Genomic DNA, 26,918 nt, shown 5'->3' with positions numbered 1-26,918 from the left:
CCCTTGCAATCTCCCCCAAATTATAGTTTACCTGCAAAAGTTCACGAAGCACTAGACATTTTTATTTTCATCAAGAAAGTTTCCCTCAAAATGTAGGATATTATTTCTAAGATCTATCAAATAATGACCCACTCTAATGCTGCTGACAAATACAGGATCTAATTTTGAGAAGTCTAGAAAATGAGAAGGTAACATTTTCCAGAAAGCCTTCTCTGCAATCTTTTGTGTTTTGACCCTGCTGATGGGATGCCCATTGACTGCAGTTGCTATAAGCAGGGTTCAAAGTAGGGTCTAGATCTCTGTGCAGTGCTTCATTTTTCTTGTTAGCAGTTTCTCCAGGTAGTGTTGAAATGATCAGCTGATTTTTTTCCTTTGAATTCTGTGTAAACAAGTAAAAGTTATTTAAAATGCTGATAAATTTGAGGTTTTAATAGGAAATAGGGCTTAGGTCACACAGAGTAAAGTTTGGGGTGTTTTGAGTTATTTTGACTCCTTGTTAAAATATGTGCCCTCATTTTGCAGAAGCCACTAATTAAGCTCTTTTTTATCTGTGACAATGCAAATACTTTACTTGCAGTGATAGATGTTCTGCATTAGTGTAAACACCTCCTGCTTAAGGTCATTAACTGAGGATAATGGCGTCCATTTGGCTAAAACAGAGCATCAGAAATAAATGAACCTGGCACTATGAGAATCATTAAGTGATAGCATTCTTCTACAAACCTAAAGACATTAAAATAGAATAGAGCTGCACATCATCTTGCAAAGGCTTTGTTAGTCAAGCGAGTTCTGACAATCAAACCCAGCTGTTTTCCTAGGTATTTGCACATCCTTTGGAAACACTTCTATTCCCAAGGAGAAAATATCAAGTGTCAAGTTGATGCAGAGGTAGAAACAATGACATTGCGCAATTAAATGCAAAAGCTGTGCTATTACTCAAACCTTTAAACAGCAGAGAATATTCTCCCAAATACCTGGCCCAGCTGTTTCATTTTCTTACACCCATGGTTTATAGTTTGGAGCTTTTTGGAGAACAATCTGCTCCAGGCTCACCCAGAGTGCCTGGCAAAGGGCCAGAGTCCTTCCCATGTCACCACAGCAAAAGTGGAAATGGAAGGAAGCCTCATGTTTTACGGTAGACCACATGTCCTCCCCTGGCTGTGCAATGTGTACGTTAAACCCCACATCCCAGAGGGGTCTCAGGAATTCACATATGTTCAGATCTTTAGTTGTCCTGAACTCTCCCACTGCATTTTTTCAATAACATAATTTAAGTGTTTATGCTTCCCGCAAGTGACTTTTGAGGTTGTAGAGAGGAAAAGAAAGAGGTTGTAGAGAGCGACAGGGACACATAATGGTTTGCCAGATTTGTTGTATGGGAATAACCTTGCCAGAATCCAGAAAAAATTTGGCAGTCTGCCTGTTAAGAGAGGCCAGACTGGTGACTCATCTGTAATAAGAGCAAACAACAGTACAGAGCTTCTTTCAGCAAGAATAGTAAGTGAAAGCCACTCTTTTCCCTGTGTTCTTGCAAGGGAAAGCTAGTAGCCTAATCCTGCAGCTGTGCTGCCCTGTGGCAGTGGAATCAACAGTTTGCAGTCTATTTCTAGGGTGCCAAATAGACAATTCCCCTTACTGCAGAGGGGAATACGTGGAGAGGAGGAAAACTGGAGAAGGCATCTCTAGAGTTGTTGTATTAATCATGGCACTATTTTATACTGTGTCTTTCTAGGAATTCATCTCCAGAGTACAACATGTAAGCTGCTTCAGCATCTCCATGTTGTCCCCTCTTGCTGTAGAAGTCAACAGGGTCCCCTGTCCTGAGACACTTTTTTTTTTTTTTTTTTTAACTTCCTCTCTTTTTTGGTGGTTGTTTCAAAAGTTCTGGGGACCTTCCACTTTTTTCAACACTGACTCCAGAATCTGGGCTTGGTTTGTTCATGGGGTTTAAATTTCTGTTATTTACAAGTATTGATTATTGTGTGGTCATCTGTGCTAGAGAGGTAAAAAAGAATGAACTATGAAAGTGAAGAAGCATTTATTTTTATTTCTTGATTCTATTTTGTGCCTCAGGAATTACTGGATGTCTCTGATATTTCCTGGGAGAATGTGGCAGTGTTTCCTTGTTCACTGGTTGATACTGAGCCTATGGTACCATGTTTTCAATGTGATAATAAATTAGAGTCATGCAGAAATGAGCTAGAGATTTCTTCCTGCTAGTTACTATAAACGAGGCTTCTGCATCACAAGAAAATAACTTTTAAAGCAGTTTCAGCAGAGATCAGAGACAGAAACAGAGGAGCATGTAGCCTTGGACCACTCCATAACTCCTGCAGATTGTTAGTTGAGTCAAAATGTGAGTGATCGCAACAAGACTTCCCATGTTTACAGGGACAGCTGTCATGCCACATTGATCATCACGACTTGTGCCTATGCTTATTTCTCACAGGCAAACCAACATGACTTAAGACTTTATTCAAAACTAGTAAGGCCACTTCTCAGGACTTAGACTAAGATTCTGAAAATCTTAATTCATATTTTCCTGGAAAAAATGGACCAAAACCTGGCCCAAAAGAGCCCAGTGTCTTTCAGCCAAAGCGAGAAAGTCTTCCATTGACCCCTATCATGGTTATGAAGTGAGGCAATGCCAGAAGCACTGTGTTTGTAACTGCCCTGTGAATAAACCACCCTTGCTTCTGCTGCTGAAATGGAAATCCCATTGACTGTGAATATTTAATTTGTTACTAAAAAGGAGTTGTTATTCAAGCTTCTCAAGTGAGGAGATTTTTTTTCTCAGGGGCTGAAAACTTGATCGCAGGTGAATCCATTGCATAAGGTAGTAGGTAAAAGTCAAGTAGGTCCCAGAAGAAAATTTGGAACGCGTCTACATTTCTAATTCATGAAGCCCTACAACATATCTGACCTATTGAAGGCATGCCTTGCACAGGGTGTGTTTAAGGGATACCTTTAGGGGAAGTCTGCTGGCCTGCAGGTGCCTCTTGGTGGTTTTCACCTGTGTTTTGAAGAGGGCAAATACAGTGAGATGCCACTGCATTGGGAGACCTCCCAGACACGTTTTTGGCAAAAGCAGTGTGTATGTCTATCCAGTAGATCACAGATTATGCAAAGATTTTCCATTCAGTCTGTGAAGGAAGGGTCACTGGTAGGTCACTGCTCAGTGTCCATTCATGCAGACAAGGTTGGGTGACAGCAGTCATTGTGGGAGCACTACAGGAATTTGTGTGTATGCCTAGAACCCTTCTCATCGCTCCAGTCTGACAGTGGGATAATTTTCAGTATGTTCAGTATGCATTGGTGTTTCCTTATGTGTATGTACATATGTGTCACCTCAGGATGCATTATGGTTTCACTGTATTTCCATTCTTCTGTATACAAAATGTTGCTGTATGCATGGAGTTCCCAGTGTATAAGAAACGGGGAATAACTGAAAAAGAAAAGAAAGGTTTTAATTTGAAGTTATGTGATATATCTTGTCATCATCTTTTCTTCCAGTCTCCTAAATCAGCTTTTATTAGTGCTGCAAAAAAGGCAAGATTGAAGTCCAATCCTGTTAAAGTGCGCTTCTCTGAAGAAGTAATTATCAATGGCCAGGTGTCGGTGAGTGTTCAGCTATTTAACCTCGGAAAGGATTGAGCATTTCATCCAAAGGTACAGCTCAAGCCTGGAAAGGGAGGTAGAAACAACATGGTAGAAACAGTGGTGACAGGCTTGCAAAGAGAAGGTTTTTCCTGTTTCTGAAGTTTTCTAAAGATCTTTTTTTTTAAAGCTCATTAGGCTCAAAATTTCATGAAAAATTTATCCCTTAAAATTAAGATGCTAGTGAATTCATTTTGTAGTGATAGCACATATGTTTGTCGTTATAGTCTTGATATTGCTTGCTTGTTTCTTGGTTTTTTCAGATCAACTTTACTTTCACAAAACCCATAAGCTCAAGAGAAGTACCATGTCATAAAAACTGATTAAGATTACCTCACAGACCCCTTTAAAATTTGTTTTATCTCCTTGAACTTACTGTTTCCAGACTGCAGGCAATGTCAGCCTCCCTTTGAGAGACACTGAACTCCACCTTAGGCATGAACTCCCAGCTCATTTTCATTTTCATAATTTTCCAGAGCATCATTCCACACTGATGTCTTTAGCCAACTCTCTTCCAAACCTAAATTGATACTGCTTTTTTTCTATAGCAATTTCTGCTTTTTAAAATAAAAAGAAGCAAACAAAAACCCCCAAGATTTGTTTCTGTTTCCCTTCCTTTTTCCTCTTTATTTTGCTATACTGGTTATGATCCATCAAATTAGGTAGCAAGGTTATATGTTGCTCTTCTTAAATGATGAAAGATATTAGCATTTAATATTCACCTAGAAAGAAAATGTAAACCACCTGGATTGTAATCCTTACTAACAAACTGTAGCTTCCATTTTTTAGATTGAATACACTAAGTAGCTCACTATATTCAGAGAAACAGTAACCCATTTCTCTGTTTTATGGAAAATTTTTCAACTTCAGAAGTAATATTTATCATCAGAGAGACAGTATTTAGGGAAAGACAGTATTCGAAGCCAGACATAAAATCTATGTGAACAATTATATTTTTCCAGGACAGAGACCTGCAGAGGGCAGCTGTAATGAGCATGGCTAGACCCTTGCAGGACATTGATATTTCTGCTTTCAGTTTGGGCCAACACCTTCCTTCTCTGTTGTTGCCTTTCCATCAGAATGATGTACTTCTTTACAGAACAACGTTTATATTTCTCTTGTTGCATGTTGTAATCTGATTCACTAATTTGCTTGACAGGAAACAGTTAAGGACAACTCGCTTCTTTTCATGCCAAATGTTCTAAAGGTATATCTTGAAAATGGACAAACCAAATCTTTCCGTTTTGACTGCAGCACTTCAATAAAGGTAAGCCAGCTATACCTTGATAGGAGACCTTCAGTAATCATCATTTACTTGGAATGCTTTAAGAACAAAATTACTGGTGTGTTCAGTTGGGGCTGGACTCTTAGCTCAGAAATAATGAGGATTTTGTCCATTTTTCTGCTGCTAAAAACATACTTTGTTGTCAGTGAAGAAGTGATCATTTTAATGTGCTTGGAGCATGATCAAAATTATGTGGTTGTATCATTTTGTTATGCTGCCAAAATAGCATGATTTGTCAGCAAAAGTCAGGAGCTAAGAAGATTAAGATGTTGGTTGCTGATTGAATATTATCTAGCTTATCATTCAGTGAACTTAGGATGGGATGTTGTAGGGTTGTGTTGGTGATGAATTACTTGCCTCAGTGCAGTGCCCTTTACACTTTCCATAGCACATGTCACATGCAGAAATAAAAAGATAAAGCCCTGGCACAGAGTTGAGTCTGCCAGGGAATGTCTGTGACACTAATGCATGTGGGTTCCTAAATCAGAGGCATCATCAGCATCTGTGAGAGCCTTGGAGTAGCATGGTAAGCAGCAGGACTAGTGCTATTGGGCATGCTGCTGATCTCCCAAGCATTACTGTTTGGGGAAACTAGTTTCAACATGGATTGGTTACCAAATCTAGCTCGCTGCATGGTTGCTTGCACACTTGGGACACTGAGACATGAGAGGTGCATGGGTGGGAATGATCGATGAAGGCTGGGGATACAGTTCTGCATTGCCAGCTTTTGGTAGTTTTTAGGAATTGTAAAACCAGGCATATTTGAAGAAAGGCTGCCTTCGTGCTCAGTGTGATACAGCAGCATGCTCAATCAGAGCAGCAAAGAGAGTTATTAACTAAGGCAGACAAGAAATTTACTCCAGTCTGATAAACAGACACTAAAGACACACTGGTAAAACAGACATTAAAGTCACACTTAAAAATGAGCTGCCACATTTGTTAATAAATGTAGCATATATGCTTTAGGCATAAATTGAATGCAAGTAATATAGGTTGAAAGCATTCCATCCATGGGTTACATCCATGGGATACTGAATTCCTTGAGTCCCTCTGAAAATTTGGTTAGGTGAAGAAATAGGAGACGAGTCATGTAGATAGTGAGGTCTCCATACCCTTCTAAGGAGCACAAGCCCACTTTCTAGTATTTTCTGTTATGAGCATAATAACAACCAACCTATTCCAGGATGTTTTGCCCCTGAAGACCAGTCTTTGGCCATCACATTACATTACATTACATAGGTTTCAGTAGTTCTGTCATGGATGTGTCATGTACTATCAGACCAAATGTCAGATCTGAAGTCATTGGCACAGATACCCATGTGGCCTCAGTTACCTAGCTGTATTGATGCTGTAAACCTGCTTTGACCTTAGTCATTTTGACTATTGGTAGGAATAATTTCCTTTGCATCTAATTCAGGCAGTTATGTATTCTGAGGCCTGCACAGCTATAAATGACATATTCTTGCATGTGTGTGCATATTCCTCAGTGCAGATAGGTGGGCGTGGATTGTTGCTTCGTTGCTTAACTGAGGTGAAGTAGACATGCCCCAGGTGAGTCAAGGTAAATGCAGGTTTTTTCACCTCTAGAAGTCCAGTAGTTCACCACTTAAAAAGGAGGGTGCAAGCAGTACCTAACCTGCAGTCCTCACTTTCCATGTTGCTGGGTCATAGCAGCTGGGCTGACTTAAGTTGCCAGATGAGAGGATGTCTAACAAAAACTTTGGTGCAGTAGTTCAGAGGCTGTGTGCCTTAGCCTCATATTTTAAAAGGTCCAAGACAGCTAGTGGTAGAAAGCAATGAGATTATTACCCTCTCTTAAAAGCTTATATTTAGTATTATGCTGCTTCATGTCACTGTTATGCCCATAGTTTTTAGCATAGTTTAGAAATATAAATAAAAGTATGTTTCATATGTAAGCAATAAATTCCCCATTAGTCAGAATAGTATAATATTAGCCTCTATTATTTAGAGTGATTGCTTGCAATTCATTCATACTCTCTTATATTCTCTATATTGTAGAGAGCTCTCCCCATTCTCTCTCATACATTTTTTCGTCCTTCCACCAGTTTGGTCTTGATTTTCCATAAACACACTGTAATTGATCAATTAATCTTCTTAAATTACGTTAGAACCCTTGGATTACAATTTGTCACGATCTGCTTAGTAAGTCCTATCCATCTGGATACTTACGTATATCTGACAATCTTTCAGATGGAAAGAAATGTTTTAATCTTGTCACCAGCATACTGTGAAACTATTTCTAAATGATGACTTATTATGTATTTCTTTTTCCTACAGCATTCACTAAAGTAAAAGATACCTTGATAGATAATATTAATAATCTACATACATTTACAAAGTGTTATATGAAAGTAAGGTAGGGATTAGTTGAATGGATTTGTGAAGAGGTTTGTTTCGTTTTTATTTTAGATGCAGTCATTCTCAAATTAACTATCCTTAGACATAATTCAGTATGAAAAAAGCTGATCAAGAGTCTCTAAAAATTGATATGATCCATCAATTTAGAGCTATTGTTCTGCACAGCTATCATCATCATTGACTTTTCTGTCAGCATTTAAAACTCGAGAAAACCCTTTACCATAAGAACAAATAAAGGCCATTCATCTAATTTTTTTTTGTTGAACGTATGAATTCGATTTGTCTGCTTGATGTCGTGGCCCCAACAAAGGGAAGAGAACAGTAATAAGACCATCTCTCCTTTGCTGATGGGTTTTATTTCCAGGGAGACAGATGTGATTTAAGGGCCACACCAGTATAATTTACATGTTAAACCACAACAGAATGTTGTCCATTTCCAGCAATCCCATTAATGTATTTCTCACATTCATATCTGTTACCATCTTGGGGATGTTTGATTATAAAGACGCTGATTTTTCCCTGGATGAATGGTTGTGATTTCCTAGAAACTTGCGCAAATCACGCACAAAGCCTTGGCTTCTACCCTGTGCTGGGTACATGCAGGGTGTGTGGCAGGGAAGAACTGGGTCCCAAGCACTTTGTGAATTTAAACACTTTTTATAAATCCTTTGTTAATTAGGATGTCATCTTAACACTCCAAGAAAAGCTTTCCATCAAGTGTATTGAACACTTCTCCCTAATGCTGGAGCAGAGAGTTGAAGGATCTGGAACGAAACTCCTTTTGCTACATGAACAAGAGACTCTAACTCAGGTTTGTGTAATAGTATATGAAAACAGATGTTAATGAGAGGGGTTAATCAGTAATTCATCCATCTTTTTAATTACTCAAGTGAGTTAGCTGCAAGGTTTATAGTGTGATACAGTCTATCAAATAGCTGGGATATTTAGATGTGATTGTAAGAATAAGGTTCTCAAAGGAATTCTCTGTTATAAAAACATCATATTTAATTGCTTTATTGGGCCTTTCAAAAATATTAGGAATTAAAAAATCAGTCTGAAATCTGAAAAATACTTATCTAGCCTTTTCATATCATATGAGGCCCAGCTAATGAACATACTCAACAGTTGGCAAACCCGTGGTAACAGTTCTGAGAACAGTCTGCCCAAATTTCTTTAAAAGCCTTATTTTGATATTTGGTTGTAATCTGATTATACAGATCTGTGTCTGGGTGACAGGGAATGCTCCTCTTTCTGATGAAGTCAGGTTTGGCTTGCTTACACAGAGATACATTATGTCACTTCAGTGATGATGAATTGTGACACAGAAAATGTTGGTGTGACTTTCTTCCTTAGATCAGGGAAGTGTGACTAAAGTTAAAGTTGCTTCACAGTTACCAGCAGAGTACCCTGATTTTATCTGCTTATCGTTTTGCCAAATTGTTTAGCCTGAAATTTCCTATTATATTTCTGTGTTTCAGGAGAACATTAGTATTTTTTAAATTTCAGCTAAATTGGAAAAAGAAGGAAAAAGGAGAAATGGATTCTTAGATGGGGAAAAATACTTCATTTAAATGACAGAATCCCTGTAATTATAACTAGAGTCTGTGCAATGGTATGAAGGAGCTTAGTTTACCAGCTAACAGTCTTTCCAGCATTTTCTAACCTTTAAGCACTTGCTTTTGCCATGTTAACATTCTTTTCTTGAGGGTATAAGCTACCCAGTGATTGCACAATAACCAGAAATACTCAATACTTGTCTTCCTAGCCTAGCTATCTCCTTGAAGTTATTGGTAAAATTCTCACTGAAATCAGAAACATCAGAATAAACCAGCATAGTGAGCTTTCAAAAATCCCATCTGGAGCTTTTATTTATGTACAGAGTATGTCTATATACTTAGGAAAGAGGTGAGACAACCTGAGGTAAATAGACCTTGTGAAAATTGTTTGAGCAAGACAGAGATTTCATTGGAGATTTTTAAAAGTATAGTTTTGTCAAGTAAAGATGTTGATTATAAAGTACCCTAACTACATTAGCCTAATTGAATAAATTACATAAACTACATTAGTTCTGAGGGTTTCTTCTTTGGAGTTCCTGTAAAATCAGCAATACTTTAATTTGCCATTATAATGTTGCTGCTGACCATGACTTACAATGGTGGGTTTGGATTGTTACCCTTTCATCCAATTACTCATTAGCTATGCAGTGATCTTCTGTGAATATACCCAGATTACAGAGTTAAATGCTTAAAAATGTTTTGCTGACCAACACAAAAGCAGACTTTTTAATTTTTTAATGTATTGGATCTCAGTCAGAAGTTATGGAGTCGATCTCTTAATCCAGAACAACGCAGGAAAAGAATTTCTTGCAAATTGTCTGATGGATTAAAACAAGCAAGAGAAAGTGAGAGTAATAGCTGCCAAGTTAGGCCTCACCTGTGTTCTCAGACAGTCTAAGAAATAAAATGTGACCTCTCCCCAAACACCTAACTCTACCTGTCCAATGATATTTTAGTCCTGCTGGAGCTCAACTAAGCTTGTATTTCACTTGGATGGTTTTTGTTAAGATGTTCTATCTCTGTTCTTTCACTCTGGTTTTGAGTGAATTCTGTTGCTTTGAGGATGAGTTGTATCAGGTAGACATGCCTGTATGAGTCTAAAAGTCTTTCCACAAGATTATATATATAAGATGTTCTTAGATGAAGAACTTAATAAGTAGCCCATGGCAAAGCTCTTTTTTGGGCAGAATTATTTTTCTTGCTATGTCAGGGCTCTGGAGCAGGGTAACATTGCCCAAGATCTTGTTCCACCAGGGTTGCTAAGCTCTAATATTTATCTGTCTATTTATAATATCTAATTATTGCACTGTCCTAGGTGACCCAAAGGCCAAGCTCGCATAAGATGAGATGTCTTTTCAGGATTAGCTTTGTTCCAAAGGATCCCATTGATCTTTTAAGAAGAGATCCAGTTGCTTTTGAATATCTCTATGTACAGGTAAGTGAAGGCGCAGTGATTGCTAGTGTAAAGGAGAATAAAAAAATACACTTACTATATATATGAATTTACATCTTCACATAGAAAAGCATGGTTGCAGTAAATCCTGGCTTTTATTTCTGCTGCATAAAGCCAATGAATGCACTTGGGGAATGTACAAATCTCTATCATCTGCAAAGTCCTCTTTCTTCATAAGTCTCTCCAAGTAGTAATGCTTTGATATCTTTCCAAAATATATTTGGCTTTAGAGAAGAGTGAAGCTGAATTAATTGTTAATACTTATTTATGCTACTGTAATATCAAACAGAAATGATGTCTGAAAAGGAACTTCCAGTAAAGTGGATGGGAAAACTGATGTACAAGCAATGTGGTTCTCCTGAATATCTCACCGGGTAGAATCCTGCTATCCTGAGTCCAGATATACTGATATGCTCCCAGCACTCTTTGTGATGGAGGATTACTCTTCTCTCCAGGAAGGCTGAAGAGAGCCTAGATCAAAATAATCATGCCTTTTGCTCTGTGGCAGAAATACTGGTATTTTTCATTAGTGCCCATATTGTGAATAACTGACACTTCTAAGAGCAAAAACACAGTCCTACGTCTGAGTTAGGGGTTACTTTTCATGAAGTGTTAATTAAAAAAAAAAAAAGAAGAAAAGAGCAGTAATTTATTGTCAGTGCAAGATTTTTTAACATGACGCTCCCTCTACTGGTTCTTTGGCAGAGCTGTAACGATGTGGTTCAGGAAAGATTTGGACCAGAACTGAAATATGACATTGCCCTGCGGTTGGCTGCATTACAAATGTATATTGCAACTGTGACCACCAAGCAAACTCAGAAAATCTCCCTAAAATACATAGAGTAAGTTGAGTATGCTGTGTGCTCTTTAAAAGTGAAACATTAGAAGTAACTTGTAGATTCTTTAAGGTTGTTTCTTTAGTACGTCCGTATGCACGCACCAATTTTACGTTTATTCTTTGCCACTGAAATTGATTCAGGTGTGTTAAGAGTGGTACATTTTGTCCTTTTGGTCCATTTACTTTTTGGTCATCTGTTTGGGCATATGAAATAGACTATAAATGTAAATAAGATTAGCTCATTTGCTTTCAGTGATTTAAGATCTAAGTTTATATGGTCTGTATGCTCAGGTTTTAGTAGAGATTATTATAGTAAGATTCAGATTGTTGCTTGGTTCAGAAGACAGTAGGTCACAGATTGGAGTTTGTAATATTTCTTAAATGCAGTGATGCCTTTTCCTGGTCTTAAAATCAAGAGTCAAACACGGTTAGAAGGGAAAAAGGGATTTTACCTTGGTATTTATTTTAAGGATCCTTAGGTGCACACATCCAGGTCGAATGCACCTCAATGCACACCGCAATGCACACCCCCAAAAGATCTGGTATAGCATTATAGGTTTTATTAATTAGCATATCTATCAAAGATTCCCCAATGAGAGGCTTGAATGAGCCCCCCTCCCCAAGGAACCTTCCCCTGGATAGTTCTATCTTAGTTTACAGAATGTGTTCTGGAGAGGACCTTGGGGTCTGGGGCATATTGATCCCTAACTACGAAACCTCTAAGATGTTGAGTCTCCTAGCTGAACAAACAAGTCCAAGAATGTAGGCAAAAAGCACTAAGAATACAGAAGTTTTAAAAAGGTATAAAAGGGGTATAAAAGAAAAGGTAAGTCATATAAAAGAAAAGAAAATTCATCATGGCATCAGCAGAAGTACTCCAGTAGGCAACTGTCTTACGTTAGATACCAGATTAGATGTATAGATCATATAACTACATATAGATATAGATGTATAACTACAATGAAAAAGTAACATTGGAAAGTGTAAATGTGTGTATATCACCTTGGATTAAAAAAAAAAGGCAACAAAACCTCACAACAGAACAAAACCCCAAGGCCTTAAACTTTTTTTGCTGTTGCTTAGTTTGCTTGCAGAATGGAAATAATAACTGTTACACACTCAGAGTCTTGTAGGGTTTATCCATCATATTGAAGACAATGTTATATTCTATCCTATTAATGAATCTGCAAAAATAATTACAAGCGAAGAGTCAGTCTTCTGTCAAAAGGGGTGCTTCAAGCAGAAAAATAACTTGGTAAATGGAGGCAAACTGGTTGCATTTGGGGAGGATCCCACCACTCCCCTCACCCCCACCCAACCAAAAGGTGACTAGAAAATGGCTCTGATTTCCATGTTCTAAAAGAAGGTTATAAAATAAAATTAAATCTGACATTACATTGTTAAATTATCTGCTATTTTAATTCTGTAATTGTGCTTGCCAATGTAATTAAGTGGTGTTTAACACAGACTTTAGATATCAAATTTAAACATTCTTTTCTGAATGGCATGACTGAAGAGATGGAAGGGATAGAAGAAAGATTATTTATAATTTTAAAATACTTTTTTCGAAATAAATTGTTTAAATTTTAAAAATAACATTTTTTCAAAACTCTGGACTTGATCAACTCTCCTGTTTTCAGCTAATCATTCACTTGGCATCATAGTCACCAGTCTTTAGATAAATAATCATCACAGGAATGTGAAATTAAATATATGCCTTTTATTGCAGAAAAGAATGGGGATTAGAGACTTTTCTTCCATCTGCTGTGCTGCAAAGCATGAAAGAAAAGAACATAAAGAAAGCACTTTCCCACCTTGTCAAAGCAAATCAAAACCTAGTTCCTCCAGGCAAAAAGGTATTACATTTGCATCTTAATGGAAAATATGTTTTAAAGAACAGAAAGTGTGGCATGCATGGGACACATTTAGAGCTAATCTTTTGGAGAAACACCTAGCCACTATATTTTCAGAGATCTAACTTTGGGTGCTGGTGCAACATAGCCAAGAACTATTAAAAAAAATTAATTATGCCCCAACGAAACTATCTTCTTAACCTGAGAATGACAGAGAACTGTTTATTAATACCTCATGTATGATAAAAAAAAAATATATATTTTAATTAACTTAGCATTTTCTATGAATGGCAGATTTGCTAGGAAAGTTTTTGTTCTCTCTCTGATGCTCTCATCTGACATAACTGCTGTTTTTCAGATTGTTTTCTGTTACACTGTAGAGAAAGACTTTTCGCTGGCCAAGATCTAACTGGATAGATGATGGTCCTTGCAGTAAATGACCCTCCTTGCTGTTCTAAAATGCTTTTCTTAGCACTAAGCTTTCACTTCAGCTGGAAAAAACACAGATAAGACAATGTCTCTGAGAAATGCCTTTGTTACATGCAAGCTGAGACTGCTTTTAGACACCGTAATGTGGTTTCTTAGTGCAGGTCATCTTTTCTTGTTTGTAGTCAATGGAGAGAAATAGGCACTTCTAGGGAGCAATTCATCCCATCCCACATTTGGAACCAAAAATAGGTCAGATTGCCTGTGTCCTAGAAATGCTTATTTCTCTTCATGGACTATAAAAAGAACCTAAGAGTGACTAGTTGAGACATAAAATGAGCTGAATCCTGCTTCATGACAGTTTGTTTCTGAACCAAAAAACCACAAAACAGCTGGTGCTGAGCTAAGGCTCACTGTGATCAGCAGAAATCCTGCTTGGAGGTTTCAGAACACATTGTGACTGTGAGCATAGCTCTATGCGTTTGACCTCAGGAAGAAAGGCTGAAGCACTGCATGTCTCCTATAATGCTGAAACTAAAGCTAAATTATCCCAGTTGCTTATTATTTATCTGGTAGTGTAAATTTGGGTTTATTTTGGAAGCCATCAGTGCTTCACAGGTGTAAGATATGCCTTACAGTGGCATAGTAGTATCAGTTCTTGGTTAGAAGAGATACTGCAACAGTCCCTTCCTGTAGCAAACCCTTGTTGGCTTTGTTTCATTCTTTTCGATTTGAGCTTTGGAAATACGTTTTTTGCCAACCTGCTTTTTTAGCAGGCAAGTCTGAGAAAGAAAGCATCTGAGCTCTTCATCGCCTCCTGTCTCACTTGTAGGTACTAACACAGAAACGAACTGATTTCTTTGTGCAGTCTTCTCTTCCTTCACATGAAGGGAAGCTTGTCATTCTCAGGATTCTCATGTTTTTTTACAACCCTTCTGTATTTCTGCACCAAGCGAGTACCTGGTGAAGCAAAGGGGAAAGCATTACCACTAGTTGCTCTACTTTGGATTCATTTCCTCCTTGTCTAGGAAAAAATTACGATGGGGCCCATAAAATGCTGTTCAAGATCAAATAAGATTTTGAATTAGAAATCCAGTGACTGGAATGAAACTAGCAAATGATATGAGACTCTTTTATATTATCTTCTAAAAGTCCAGATATAAGGATTTACACCAGGGAAGTGTCAGGTTTGGATTCAGACTGGGTGAAATGAACTGTTTCTTGTTTCCGTTTTGTCTCATAAAGTATTTCTAAGTTTTCTTTTTTAAGTAGGTAGTTTAAGCTCAGAGGAAAAAAATAGGAGACAAATTCTGACATATTACATGATAAGATCATATGTATTGATATGCTGTATTTAGCTTTCTGATTTATTACCTACTAAATATAGTAGAAGAGTGCTATTTTAGAAAATAGGAAATGCAGTAGCAAGTTGGAATAATCTGCCAAACACCCCAAGTACCTAGCAAAATGTAAAATACATAGCTGACACATGCACATTTTTTTGTTCTCTTTCTCTGTATAGGTACATAAATGTTTAAGAACTGATGGAGTTTATGAATGGAAAGCTGCTGTCTTAGCCTTGAAAACCCTCAGTGAACAGATGTTTAATCTGAGTACTTCAACATTTTCCCTTCATTAAAGCAGTTAGGATGTTCTTGAAGTGCTCTGATCTGCCCATTCCCAAGTCCTCAGTGCATTTTAACTAAACAAGCAAGATATTAATTTTAAGAATGAAACTGTTTCTCCTCATCTGAAGCTCAAGCATCTCAAGATTTAGTTTCAGGCTCCAAAGAGCTGTTGTGGAAGACCATTCTCTTTATATTATGCAAATATGTTTTCTTTCTGAATTTTATTATGTGATGATTTCCACAACTACCTCTTACCCCTGTTTCTCCTTTCTCAGCTCTCTGCTCTGCAAGCCAAGGTGCATTATCTAAAGTTCCTCAGTGATCTACGATTATATGGAGGGCGTGTCTTCAAGGCAACACTAGTGGTAACATTTCTCTCAAAATAGTCTCCTCTCTTGATTTTTTTTTTCCTAATGCCTTTTTTTTTTTTTAAGCTGGATCATGTAATTTTCTTTAGAAATTTAGGTTCTATTCTTATGCTTAAATATAATTTTTAATTGAACCAAAACACTTTTTGTTCCTTTTCATCTTGAAAACAACGTATCTGTCATAATAAAAATTTACCTGGAATTTGGAGATAGATAGCACTTTCTTAGCAAATAATGCCATCCAATTATCTATTGAATGCTAAAATTGTTAGTCTGGAAAAATCTTAATGACAAAGTTTTTCTTTTAACAGAAGCAGAGTCCTTCCATCGTCTGTCCATCTAACTATCCACCTAAAAACTAGAGTGCAATCAACATCCAGCAAGAAATTCCTTTACTTTTTTTTAAATTACGAATCAAGTATGCTCTTGTGTATTGTATCTTCCTAGAAAAAACATAATAATCTTTAATGTAGAAATGCCTTTCAAATGTAACTCTATGTAACTGAAAGAAGGGATTGGTGATTTCTGTTACTATGCAGTACCTATCATGTTTTTTACTTGTTCTTTTTTTCTTTTTCTGTTAAAGCAGGGAGAAAAGCGTTCAGAAGTGACTCTGTTAGTAGGGCCACGGTATGGAATCAGCCATGTGATAAACACCAAAACAAATCTTGTGGCTCTCCTGGCAGACTTCAGCCACGTGAACAGAATTGAGATGTTTACAGAAGATGAGAGCAGTGTTAGAGTTGAGCTGCATGTCTTAGATGTGAAAGTAAGTTTGTTACTGATTTGTGTTGAAATAATATCTTTTAATAATGTTTTTGTCTTTATTTGAGTATTAGATCAAGCTATGCTGTTCTGAACATTTTCATGGCAATAGTACTCTGGGAGTGCATTTTCAGCTCTTTTTTTGTCACAGTGCATATATACTACAGGTTGGGCTACAGTGTACCAGGCTGGTGTATTCCAGCACCTGCATTCTATTTTGATTTTTCTCTCAGCTGACACCCAGCAACTTGCTTTGTTATTATCTTCATGAATTTCCATGGTAAGAAGAGGTGATGGTGAAATTTGCCTTCTTTTGAAGCTCCTTCTAGTGTAATATACAGTGTCATTACCAGTAAAGAATTGCCAGCTGCACTGAACCAGGGTCCCCTGTAATCCAGTGTTACATCCACAAAGTTCACTGCAAGTAACCACATAACAGTTCCCAATTAAATAGACTGCTAAAGTGCATGGGTTTCTTTCTGGGCCTTTAGAATTCCAGTTCAGTGCTTTACCCTACGTAATATATTCACAGGTGCTCATCATCTACCTGTAGTAATTTAATTTCTTTTAAATCTTACTAACACCTCCCATCTGAGGCATCTTAGCAGCAAAATGAGTGGCGTTTTGTATGTTACACTGTCCTGGGTGTTTTTGGTGTGGTTTCTATTTGGCTTTGAAGTGGAAGCCTTCATAGACTTTCTAGGACATTAATCTTAACCCGAGATTGAAGGAAGAGCTCTCATTATACTTGAAACTTAAATATTTGATTAAAATAAATAGAACCTAACACTTCTTTTCGCCTACCCAGCTATACACAAAAAGCACACATGAGGAATATTTTACTAAGCTTTTGCTTTGAATACTTTAGGTTTATTGATCTGGAACTGTTTCCCTGTATTTAAGGTAATGAAAAAAACATTGTTATAAAGTAGTCTAGATGCTCTTTGACAGCAGCTTAAGAGAAATTTACGGGTTGGTGAACACAGCATCTCTTTCACTGTACTTAGCAATGGTAACATCTGAGGATAGCAGACTGCTTTGCCTTCATTACTGTGCTAAACTCATGGCCTTCTTGTAAGAAAGCTATTATCACCTTTTTACAGATGGAGAAAGTAATATCGAAATTAAATGTTTCCCATCTGCCCATATGTAATATGCAGCACCGTATGCCATAGTATTATGTATTACCATGGTGTTATGTTGTTATATATTATAATACTGTTACTGTCTTACTGTAAATTGTGCATATCCCCATCTCTTTGCACTTCAACACATGTGATCTCAAACCCAGAGAGACTGACTAAAAATAAAAATCTAGCAGACTCTGGGTGGAATTTGACAAAAAGTTGCCTCTCTGTGGGGCGCAAGTAGGGGTTGAGACTATGTCCTGTGAAGGAGATGCAGGCACACAGAGGTAGGTATTCTCAAGTGATGTTTTCATCCTTTGACTTACCCTCAAGTAGTAGGTTCATATATCCAGGTTCTGAATGTACCAGTATATGTTATATATTACATTATTTTCTAAATGAACAGACAGTTTAGATTTTTATTTTATTTTTGTTTCTTTAAATATGTTCTCAAGCATGTTTCACTTGGCAGAAGCAGGCAATAAAAGTTTAGCTGTCACAGGACTTTTCAGCAGATTACCAGTATTTCACAGCATTGTTTTCAGCAATCTGAGATTTTTGTGGAGTTCATAAGTTTCTACCAATCACTGCAGAAAACTTGAGATGAATGTAGCATTTCAAATGTCAGTTTTTAGTAGTTGCTCAAAAGAACAGAGATTAATTAACCCAGTGTAGGTTTAATAATTTATAGTAACTATAAAATCTATAGTTGAATACCTTGAAAGAAGCGTGTATTGAATAGAAGCTCAAGCTGTAGCAAAAATAGGTTAAAGAAAAAAAAAAACCCTCATATATTTTCCCAAGTTGCTGAAAACAGTTTATACAACATTCAGGGCAGCTGGAACATTTTGGCCCAAGATGCTGTAGCACAAGCCTTTAAAAGCTCATTGGACCTGTTGTGGGTTTGGTAATAAGGTGTGATCATCAGTTATGTTTTGGCCAGAGCTTCCATCAGAATCAGTTGTCTTTTTACTAGTAAGGGCTTGAGTAGGTTGGAGAGTCATCCTTGTTGCATGTGACATTCCGTCTGGAATGGATGGTGCAGGTCCTTGCATCTGTCTTCTGACAGTGGGCTCTGCATGCTGAATTATGATAAATTGTCACAAATGTCCACATACTGTGAGTCACTACACACTGTGAGTGATAAGATGGGTTGTCTATGGTCTAATTTCTATCTATGCATCACGGTAAGGGCTTCATTTTTATTTCCTGTCTAGGAGTTGCAGAGGCTAGCCACCTTAATAAATTACATTTGAGGAGAACAGCTTTTGGTATTAAAAGCTATAGAGACATGAACAAATTTTTAGGCAAGAAAATGTGTACATAATGGCAAAAGAAAAATTAATTAAAGTGTGTTTCACATGGATGTCTTGGGTTCGCTGCTTGCTATCCTGGCAGCCACAGTTTTCAAAGCTCTGAGGTCTTTCATTTTTGTTAGGACTGGCTTTTTTTTTTTTACAGTGTTTTGTGTTTGTTTTCTTTGCTGATTACCCTCCTGGGGATCTTTCTCCATTCTCTTTGTCTCTGTTTATCTGCTTATTTTTTCACCACTTGTCTTTTCAGTAACACCAGGCTGGTGTTCTGTTGATCTGTCTCTGTTTCTGCTGTGTAATGACAGCTTTAGCCTGACTGCTGTATTTTATGAACCTCAGCTTTCCCTGACTGTTTGCTTCCCTTGTCATTCTTCCTTGCTTATTCTTAGTGCACCACATTTTCTGGGAAGCAGCAGATTCCCATACAACTGCAAGACTCCAGCACCTAATGTACCAGGTTCTTAACCTGTGGCAGATTCAGAGTAACATTAAATAGTGCTTTGGCAAGAGTAAGGTGTCTGTGCAAGAAAAAGATGGAGCACGAGTCTTAAAATAGTTAGCTTCATTCAGAAAGAGGGCACTCAGTTGTTAAGATGTCAAGTTGGACTTCTACCTTACTACAACTCCAGTCTTGACTAAACTTTTTATACTGTTTGATATTGGTAGTGAGGAAAATAAATTCTCAATAAATTTTCAGTGTGGTGTTTGTGATGAAATTCCTTTTGCTTTGATGTAATAGTATGGTCAACAGGCAAACAAATTGAGGAGGAACAGCCTTAACTGGATTGTATTCTTCTTAGCCTATTACTCTTCTGATGGAGTCATCAGATGCAATGAATCTTGCTTGCCTAACAGCTGGATACTACAGACTGCTGGTTGACTCAAGACGTTCAATATTTAACGTGGCCAACAAGAAAAATGCAGGGAGCCGAGAAACAGGTATTTATTTCACAGTATGTTAATGATGGTCCAGTGTATAAAGCAGACATCAACTGAAGCCGGAGCACCTCCAGATAAATAGAAGGCTGTGTCAAATGAGATCTGATTGCTCACTCAGACCTAGCAACACAGTATTCATTCAGCTTTATAATGTTCTAAGATCCAGCCTATATTAGCATCTTCATGGCAAAATAAAACCTGTGTTGATTTTCCTTCATACTCTAGTAGACAGAGGCATGCTTCTGTGAGTGTTATTATTTTATATGCATACATCTTTTGTCAGAATACATATGGTTGGAGAAACCAGCTGCCTTTGTGTTGCTATGCCTGGAATAGCATTTTAGATTTTTTCTAGAGTACAGAAGTACCAGTTAAACTTTAGGTCATTAAATCAACAGGTATTTAACTTAGAACAGAGGTGAATTTGAAAGTGCCTTTCTGATATATTTGATGGCTCAACTATCCTATTCAGAGTGTTTAATACTCAGCATCAACAAATGATTGTTTACAAATTACATTACTTTGTTCTTTGATTTCACAATGTTGATTTTATTTCATAATGCTATAGGACCTGAAAATAGAGGGAAACATAATATCCTTGCTTCTGAATGGAATTGTATACCAAAAACTACCACTTTCCTGGCCGAAGGAGATCAGGAGGCTCAAATGTCCTTTGCTGATCCAAAGCAGAAGACTGTAGATGTTTCCGAAAGTCTGCTATGTCAAAAAGAACACAGACATCTCTACATAGAGAATACTTATAATTCAGGTGGATTTGATCAGCATCTGGCCAAGCAAAGTGACCCCGCTGAAACAGAAGAAAGCAGAAATTTTAACCAGCCTTCACTGCTGTCACTCTCAGGTTTGGAACCTAGCAAGAAAGCACAGGATTCTCCCAGGGGAGCAAAAGTTTCCTTTATATTTGGAGATCCCAGCTTGGATGGTATCAGTCCCCAGACTCTTGGCTATGAAAGGCTTTTGGATGAAAGTCCAGAAGTACTAGAAAAACAAAGAGCCATTTATCTTAGTAATGCCAATGATATTAAAGGCCTGGATTTGTCACCGGATGCTGAAAGCCTTCAGTTTGCTACAAATTCTGTTTATGCAACTATAAGCGATGGTAAAATATTTGGAGCTGCAGAAGGGATAGAAGAGCCTTTGCTGCATGATATCTGTTATGCAGAAAACACAGACGATGCTGAAGATGAAGATGAAGTAAGCTGTGAAGAAGATATTATGGTAGGAGAAATAAATAGGCCTCCTCTTCTCAGCCTTTCTGGTTCTAGTGATGACATTATTGATTTGACTTCACTTCCTCCTCCGGAAGGTGATGACAATGAAGATGATTTCCTTTTGCATACCTTAAACATGGCCATTGCTGCTCCTCCACCTGGTTTCAGGGACAGTTCAGATGAGGAGGACTCTCAGAATCAAGCGACACAGCCTAGAGACAACAAGGAGCAAGACAGTAATCTAGGCAATGATGACATTCCAGTGTCGCTTATCGATGCTGTCCCTACTAATACAGAGGGGAAGGGTGAGAAGGAGCTAGATGATGCTGTAGTCTCTACACTTCAAGCACTAGAAGCTTTGGCTGCTTCAGAGGAACAGCAGACGAATGACAATTCAGGTTCTTTCACCATAGTTACATTTATTCATTGAAAATCATTCCATCTCATCCATTTAGCTTTGGAAGTACTCCATTTCATGAGGGTTGGGTTGGTTTTTTTTTAGTTTTCCTTTTATTTTTTGCCGTCATTTTGCATACATCATATTTCATATTTAATGGAGCCACCACTGTTATTAAACTACCTGTCTCGGGAACTGTGCAATAAAGTCAGAGTATTCTTACAAAGAATATTTTTGTCTCTAATACACCCCCTTTTGCTTGTCACTTATCCAGGTGCCTCAGCTGCTGTCATTTAATTGACTCTTATTTTTTGTGGCTTGCAGGTGTAGCTATCCTGCGAGCATATAGCCCTGAGTCATCTTCAGATTCTGGCAATGAAACAAATTCCTCTGAAATGACTGAAAGCTCTGAACTAGCCACAGCACAGAAACAGTCGGAAAACACTGCACGTATGTTTTTGACCACAAGTGAAGGCTACCAACCACTTGTGGAAGAGCAGACTGAATTTCCCATTGCTAAGAATCAGGCTGGAGGGCCAGGAAAGAAGCCCTCACAGCCTTTGTCTGGTGGTCAGGCCACAGAGCTACAGTCAAAAGTTGTGCCTTCAAAGCAGATTCTTCATTCCGACAACATGGAAATGGAGCCAGAGACCATGGAAACAAAATCTGTCACTGATTATTTTAGCAAATTGCACATGGGATCCTTGGTATATTCTTGCACTAGTAAAAGGAAAAATAAGATGACAGATAGCGAAGTAAAAGCATCCTCTGATGGCAATGCTACTGTGAAAAAGCAACAGGGAAATAAAAAAGCAGAGTCTGATGAAGACCTAAAAGCTAAATTTGGAACTCTGTCAGCAAGAGACAGCCAGCGCTTAAGCACTTTTAATGTGGAGAGAACTGCCTTTCGCCAAAGATGGTATGCTGCCGATGATGGGGCAGCAGATAAGCCAAGCCCAGAAACTGTTAATGGGAAGACTTTTCCAAGAGTTCCTGTCCTTGGTAAAACAGAAACTGACTGTAAGGATGAAGTGAATCCTGAGGTGGATCAGGATGATACCTCAGGGCTTAGCCAAGGGGAAAACTTCCTGTCAGATATGACTCCCGTGTCTTCAGCCAAAGACCTAAACGATGCAGAAGATACTGATTTATCTGCAGATGACCATCCTTCAAAACTTCCAGAAGCTGAGCAGAGTGTGGCTAGACTTTGTGAATATCACTTGGCTAAGCGCATGTCATCTCTGCAAAGTGAAGGCCATTTCTCGCTGCAGAGCTCTCAGTGCTCTTCAGTGGACGCGGGATGCAGCACCGGCAGTAGCACATGTGCTACCCCTGTTGAATCCCCTCTTTGTACCTCTGATGGTAAGCACATCATCTCTGATCCATCAATGAAGGGCATTGCCTATGTTCCAGCTGATGAAAGAGCTGCCGTTCTTCCAAACCATGGAACGACATACAAGGACCTGCACCAGCAGCCTGAAGCTGTGTGTCACAGAATGACGGTGCCTGTTGTGCATTCAGCAATTAATGCTGAACCACTTTTTGGCACTTTGAGAGAAGGATGTCATCGGATCCCCAAGATAAAAGAAACTACAGGTACAGCAGTAATAGAGTGTTTCTTGTGTTTATTCTTAAAGCTACAAGTTCATGTTGAGGTCTAGGCAAGACATTTCTATTATCTTTATCTGGAACTACATCAACAAGCTGTAGAAGACAGTGAGATTAGACCTTCAGTTTATCTGTTCATTTTACTTGTACATGTTGAGATATTCTGATGAGCTGCATACAACTTCTTAAAAACCCTCTCATTACAGTTAAAATATTTGGAGGGACACTGACAGAGAGGCCTCTCTTCCGCTCTTCGGAAGCATCTCCAAAATCCACAGTCACTTGAGTTCCTTGTTAGATTATGAAATTAATTCAGAAATTACATTAATGTAGGGGAGCAAAACCTTTGATTCATTTCTTAGGTGTCTTATATGCCATTTTAGCAGGTTGTCAAAAACATGCCAATATGAATAAAAAGCTCTAAATGTTAAGAATAAGAAAATGTCACTACCTTATTAAGCAGGTATTTCCTTCACAATCTGACAGTAGGTGTTTCTTTACAGTTATAAAAAAATGCACAGTTTTTCAAAGGCAGCATTGAAATTCTTTCAGTTGGATTTTAAGTGTTTCTCCCTTCTTGGGTTGCAATACTCATGTAGCATAGTGTGAGAATGCATGAAAATCCAAAAGTGGAACAGATTAGGAGTTAGAATGAGAAATAATCTTTCTCTGCCAAAAAACTGCCACAAAACCAAACCAAAATTACCACGAACGCATCTTTCCATACTGTTTCAGGTGTAGTTAAAATGGTGTTTTAATCTGAAAGTATTAATTAGTTAATTGAAAACATGCAATCAATGTATTAGGGGAGATTTAGGAAGTTTTGCACATGATTTGCTGTTCCTTTTCTTGAGTAAGTCTGCTATAGTGAAATCAAAAAATAGTTATTCATAAGTTATAATTTGTTGACCGATTGTAAAAGGCATTTTAGTGAAATACAGAAGACTGCTAATGATTTTTTGTGGAATATTTTGAGGAATGCAGACCATTGGGAAATACCAGGAAACCATTTGTCCTGGCTGTTAAAAGATATTTAAAAGTTCAGTCTATGAATATTATCAGGGTGATGTTTAATTATTCTGTCTGCTCTTCTACTACCCCTAGTGTAGCTTTCACAGAGCCTGAAAAGGGAAGACAAGGAGGCATGCCTACAGCTTTTCCTAGACAGCCTCTAGCTGACTCCATCATGCTATCATCCATGCTATCAGAATCAAAGGTGCCAAGTCAAAATGAAGACTCTTGTGACATTCCCAAAGTAAATCAGGCTTGTGGGGCAACAGTTAGTTTACGGCCATATGACATGATAGGAGGAAGCCTCAGGATGCCGCAGAACAAGAAAGTGCTGAGACGCAGCAGCAGCAACAGCAGCATTGGAGGATCTGCAGGCATTGAGATGCTGTTTGAGAAGAAGGCAGCCACGACCAGCTTGAAATGCCTGGACAGCACCCGAAAGGATGAATCCAAATTGGAGAGAAGGGTGGAATTTTCCCTGGGCAAAAAGCTGTCAAAAAGTTATTCTCAGAGTTGTGTGTACGTCAGCACTGATAGGAAGGACAGTAAGAGGTGTTTGGGCACAGGCACCAGTCAGAAGGACTCCAAGCAGTGTCGAACATTGCCCTTGCGAAAGCTGACCACCAGCACCTGGAGGTGTCGGGGCCCCTTTAGCTATTGCTTCCTGAGCAGAGGAAATGATGACAATGAGGAGGAAGATGACCAAGACAGCCATCAGCTCTCACATCTCTTTGAACCACAGATCCTGTGTGAGCTCTCAGAACCAGTTGCTCAGTTGTTGTCCAGTGACAATGAGCAGAAAGTCTTGGAGTCCCCAAAAGCTGCTGAGCCCCCATATGATGCAGTCAATGAGCATGAGAAGAGCAGTGCTGACACCCAAGGTGGCCAAATTGATGTGAATTTCAACGATGTAGCCTTCGATGCGCGAATCACACGAATAAACGTGATGAAAGAGAAAACTTATGCAATGCCTGATGGATTTATTGCAGCACAAAAGGATGCCAATGAGCTACTCTCACTGGTCCGAGCAAGTATGGGCAAGAGAGAAGATTTACATCCAGAAACATATGACCTTAAACTTTCTAAGTACAAACAACTGTTATCTTTGGAATCGAGACAGTTGGGAAGTGCCTGCAGGAAAATGGCCATGGCTGATAAAAGCCCTGAGGAAATGCTTTTAGCTATGACTTCCAGCTTTCAAGTACTCTGTTGCTTAACAGAAGCCTGCATGCGTTTAGTTAAAGTCATGAACTCTCAAACACAGCAGCAGGAAATTATAGCTAAGATAGACGAGGTTGTAATAAACTACATTTGTCTTCTGAGGGCTGCAGAAGCAGTGTCAGGCAAGACCTCTGGTGATCCTAGCATTAAACTCTTGGCTCGACATCCGAATACCATGGCCGCTATTGTAAGCACACTAACACGTTCTCTAAAAATGCTTTTAAACAAGTAAAATACAAAAGTCACTTCATAATCTACCTTTGCAAAGCCATACATAAAAAACTTTTATTTACTGTATGTGTATGAACTAATGTAACAAACTCAGCTTTCTCTGTATATTTTGTTATTTTATATAAAATAGGTATGAGATTAAAAAAAGTTAAAATACTGAACATTGAGAAAAGTAATGACTAGATCTGTCCTTCGGTTTATACAAAAGCAACAGCCAAAAAACCCTCTCCCCAAGATCAGAAAAACAAGCAGAAAAAAGTCCCATATAGGAGCAAATTGATGTTTGGCTATTTTTCATATAGTCAAATTTATGGTTGTATGAAGTGAGTTTCTAAAGCCTGTTATGTCAATGAAATTGTTTTCTGTTTCATCCAAGTTTTCACTTGGAGAATGCTCCATGTTTAGAATGATTAATTAAATCATAATGTATATAACACAATATTTAATGTTTTAAAATTATAATTTTTAAGCATTGAAAATAGCAAAAAGACATTTAAAATACAAGAGACTATTATAACTAACTAGAGAATATATATATAATAAATGAATCTTTTGTTCATATGGACTGAATTACCCGATTCTTCTTTTCTAGGAAATTCTGTATTTAAAAAAAAAAGTATTGGATATATGAATATACCAGCTTCAGAGGGTATCTGATGTATTGAACTTTAGTGTTGGCATTTTAGACAGTGCAGGTAACTGTGGAGGACTGAGGACACAGAAACCAGAGTGATGGTGGTGTTCTGTCTGAAATGAAAGATTGGTGCCATAATGGTCAGAACAGAATGTATGAGGCAGGTCTACACACCCTTTCCCCTGGTAAACGACAGGACCATCAGAAAATTCCTATGCTGTTTACTGTTTCATCATATATTTACGGTGCATCTGAACAACACGGACTGCATCTATTTTGTTAAATATTTTATACTTCATATTTTATGATTCTGAATGTTTAACTGTAAATAAGTTAGAAATAAAATGAAGTTTTCAGAATACAATAAATATCTCTGAAATATTTCCAGCTAGAGACAGTTCTTCTCTTGAGTGATGACAAAGGCAATTTGTGAATAATCTCTTCCATCTGAACCTTTCTGGAAAACATTTTGTAGTCTTGTGTTTGAGAGGCAGCCAAAGCAACAGCTCTCAATTCTGGCTGGCAAATAGGCTTTCACAAGAGCATCTGGTGAACTTCTCAGTGACCGAGGAGCAGCAGCCTCCATTCTCCAAACTCATGTAGGTAATTTTCACCTGTTTCTCGTAACACCATGTACAAGGACTATTACTGCTCGTGTTTTCGAAACTTACCCTTTTGGTTGAAGCACATGTGCAGCTGTCTGTGCTGAACTAGAAAGATTAAACCAACAAAATTAAGGAAATACTTTCTTGCACTTCATAAAACCAAGAAATGCCTTTTATTCTGACTGCAGAGAAACATCTTCAGAAACACAGTATCAGAAGCTTAATCTGTTGTCCATAGTAGAAAAATCTGATTTCTGAGACTAATTCACTTAGTACGTGGACCCACTTCAGAGGGCAGCTCAGAGATAGGCTGCAGGCTGAATTACTCTCTTGCAGGGTGACAACAGCTTGTCCTGTGTGGTGCTCACACTCGGTGGTCTCATTCTGACAGC

At 38.1% G+C, this 26,918-nt stretch overlaps 1 protein-coding gene across 5 annotated transcripts in view; it reads left to right on the top strand.

Annotated features, from left to right (window-relative positions):
* The window catches only part of FRMPD4 (FERM and PDZ domain containing 4), a 341,898-nt gene extending 315,590 nt beyond the window's left edge, over positions 1-26,308 (top strand). For 3 of the 5 annotated variants that reach the window (XM_042037691.1, XM_042037718.1, XM_042037709.1), the window contains 12 exons: positions 3,514-3,618; positions 4,817-4,924; positions 8,001-8,132; positions 10,193-10,312; positions 11,036-11,172; positions 12,898-13,024; positions 15,351-15,440; positions 16,030-16,212; positions 19,449-19,587; positions 20,156-21,217; positions 21,541-22,812; positions 23,934-26,308. In XM_042037691.1, coding sequence (XP_041893625.1) covers positions 3,514-3,618; positions 4,817-4,924; positions 8,001-8,132; positions 10,193-10,312; positions 11,036-11,172; positions 12,898-13,024; positions 15,351-15,440; positions 16,030-16,212; positions 19,449-19,587; positions 20,156-21,217; positions 21,541-22,812; positions 23,934-25,288 — 4,830 coding nt within the window. In that variant the 3' untranslated portion in view covers positions 25,289-26,308. Of the gene's footprint in view, positions 1-3,513; positions 3,619-4,816; positions 4,925-8,000; positions 8,133-10,192; positions 10,313-11,035; positions 11,173-12,897; positions 13,025-15,350; positions 15,441-16,029; positions 16,213-19,448; positions 19,588-20,155; positions 21,218-21,540; positions 22,813-23,928 lie in introns of all 5 variants that reach the window. The other 2 variants (XM_042037699.1, XM_042037727.1) reach the window with 2 other exon arrangements.
* The last annotated feature ends 610 nt before the right edge of the window (positions 26,309-26,918 follow it).

Source organism: Corvus kubaryi, unplaced genomic scaffold, assembly GCF_017639235.1.
Source record: "Corvus kubaryi isolate FWS band 111438036 unplaced genomic scaffold, C.kubaryi_AGA036_p1.0 133, whole genome shotgun sequence".
In the NCBI taxonomy this organism is placed as follows: domain Eukaryota; kingdom Metazoa; phylum Chordata; class Aves; order Passeriformes; family Corvidae; genus Corvus; species Corvus kubaryi.
Note: the sequence above shows the minus strand (reverse complement) of the source record. Positions and strands in the feature narration are given on the sequence as shown.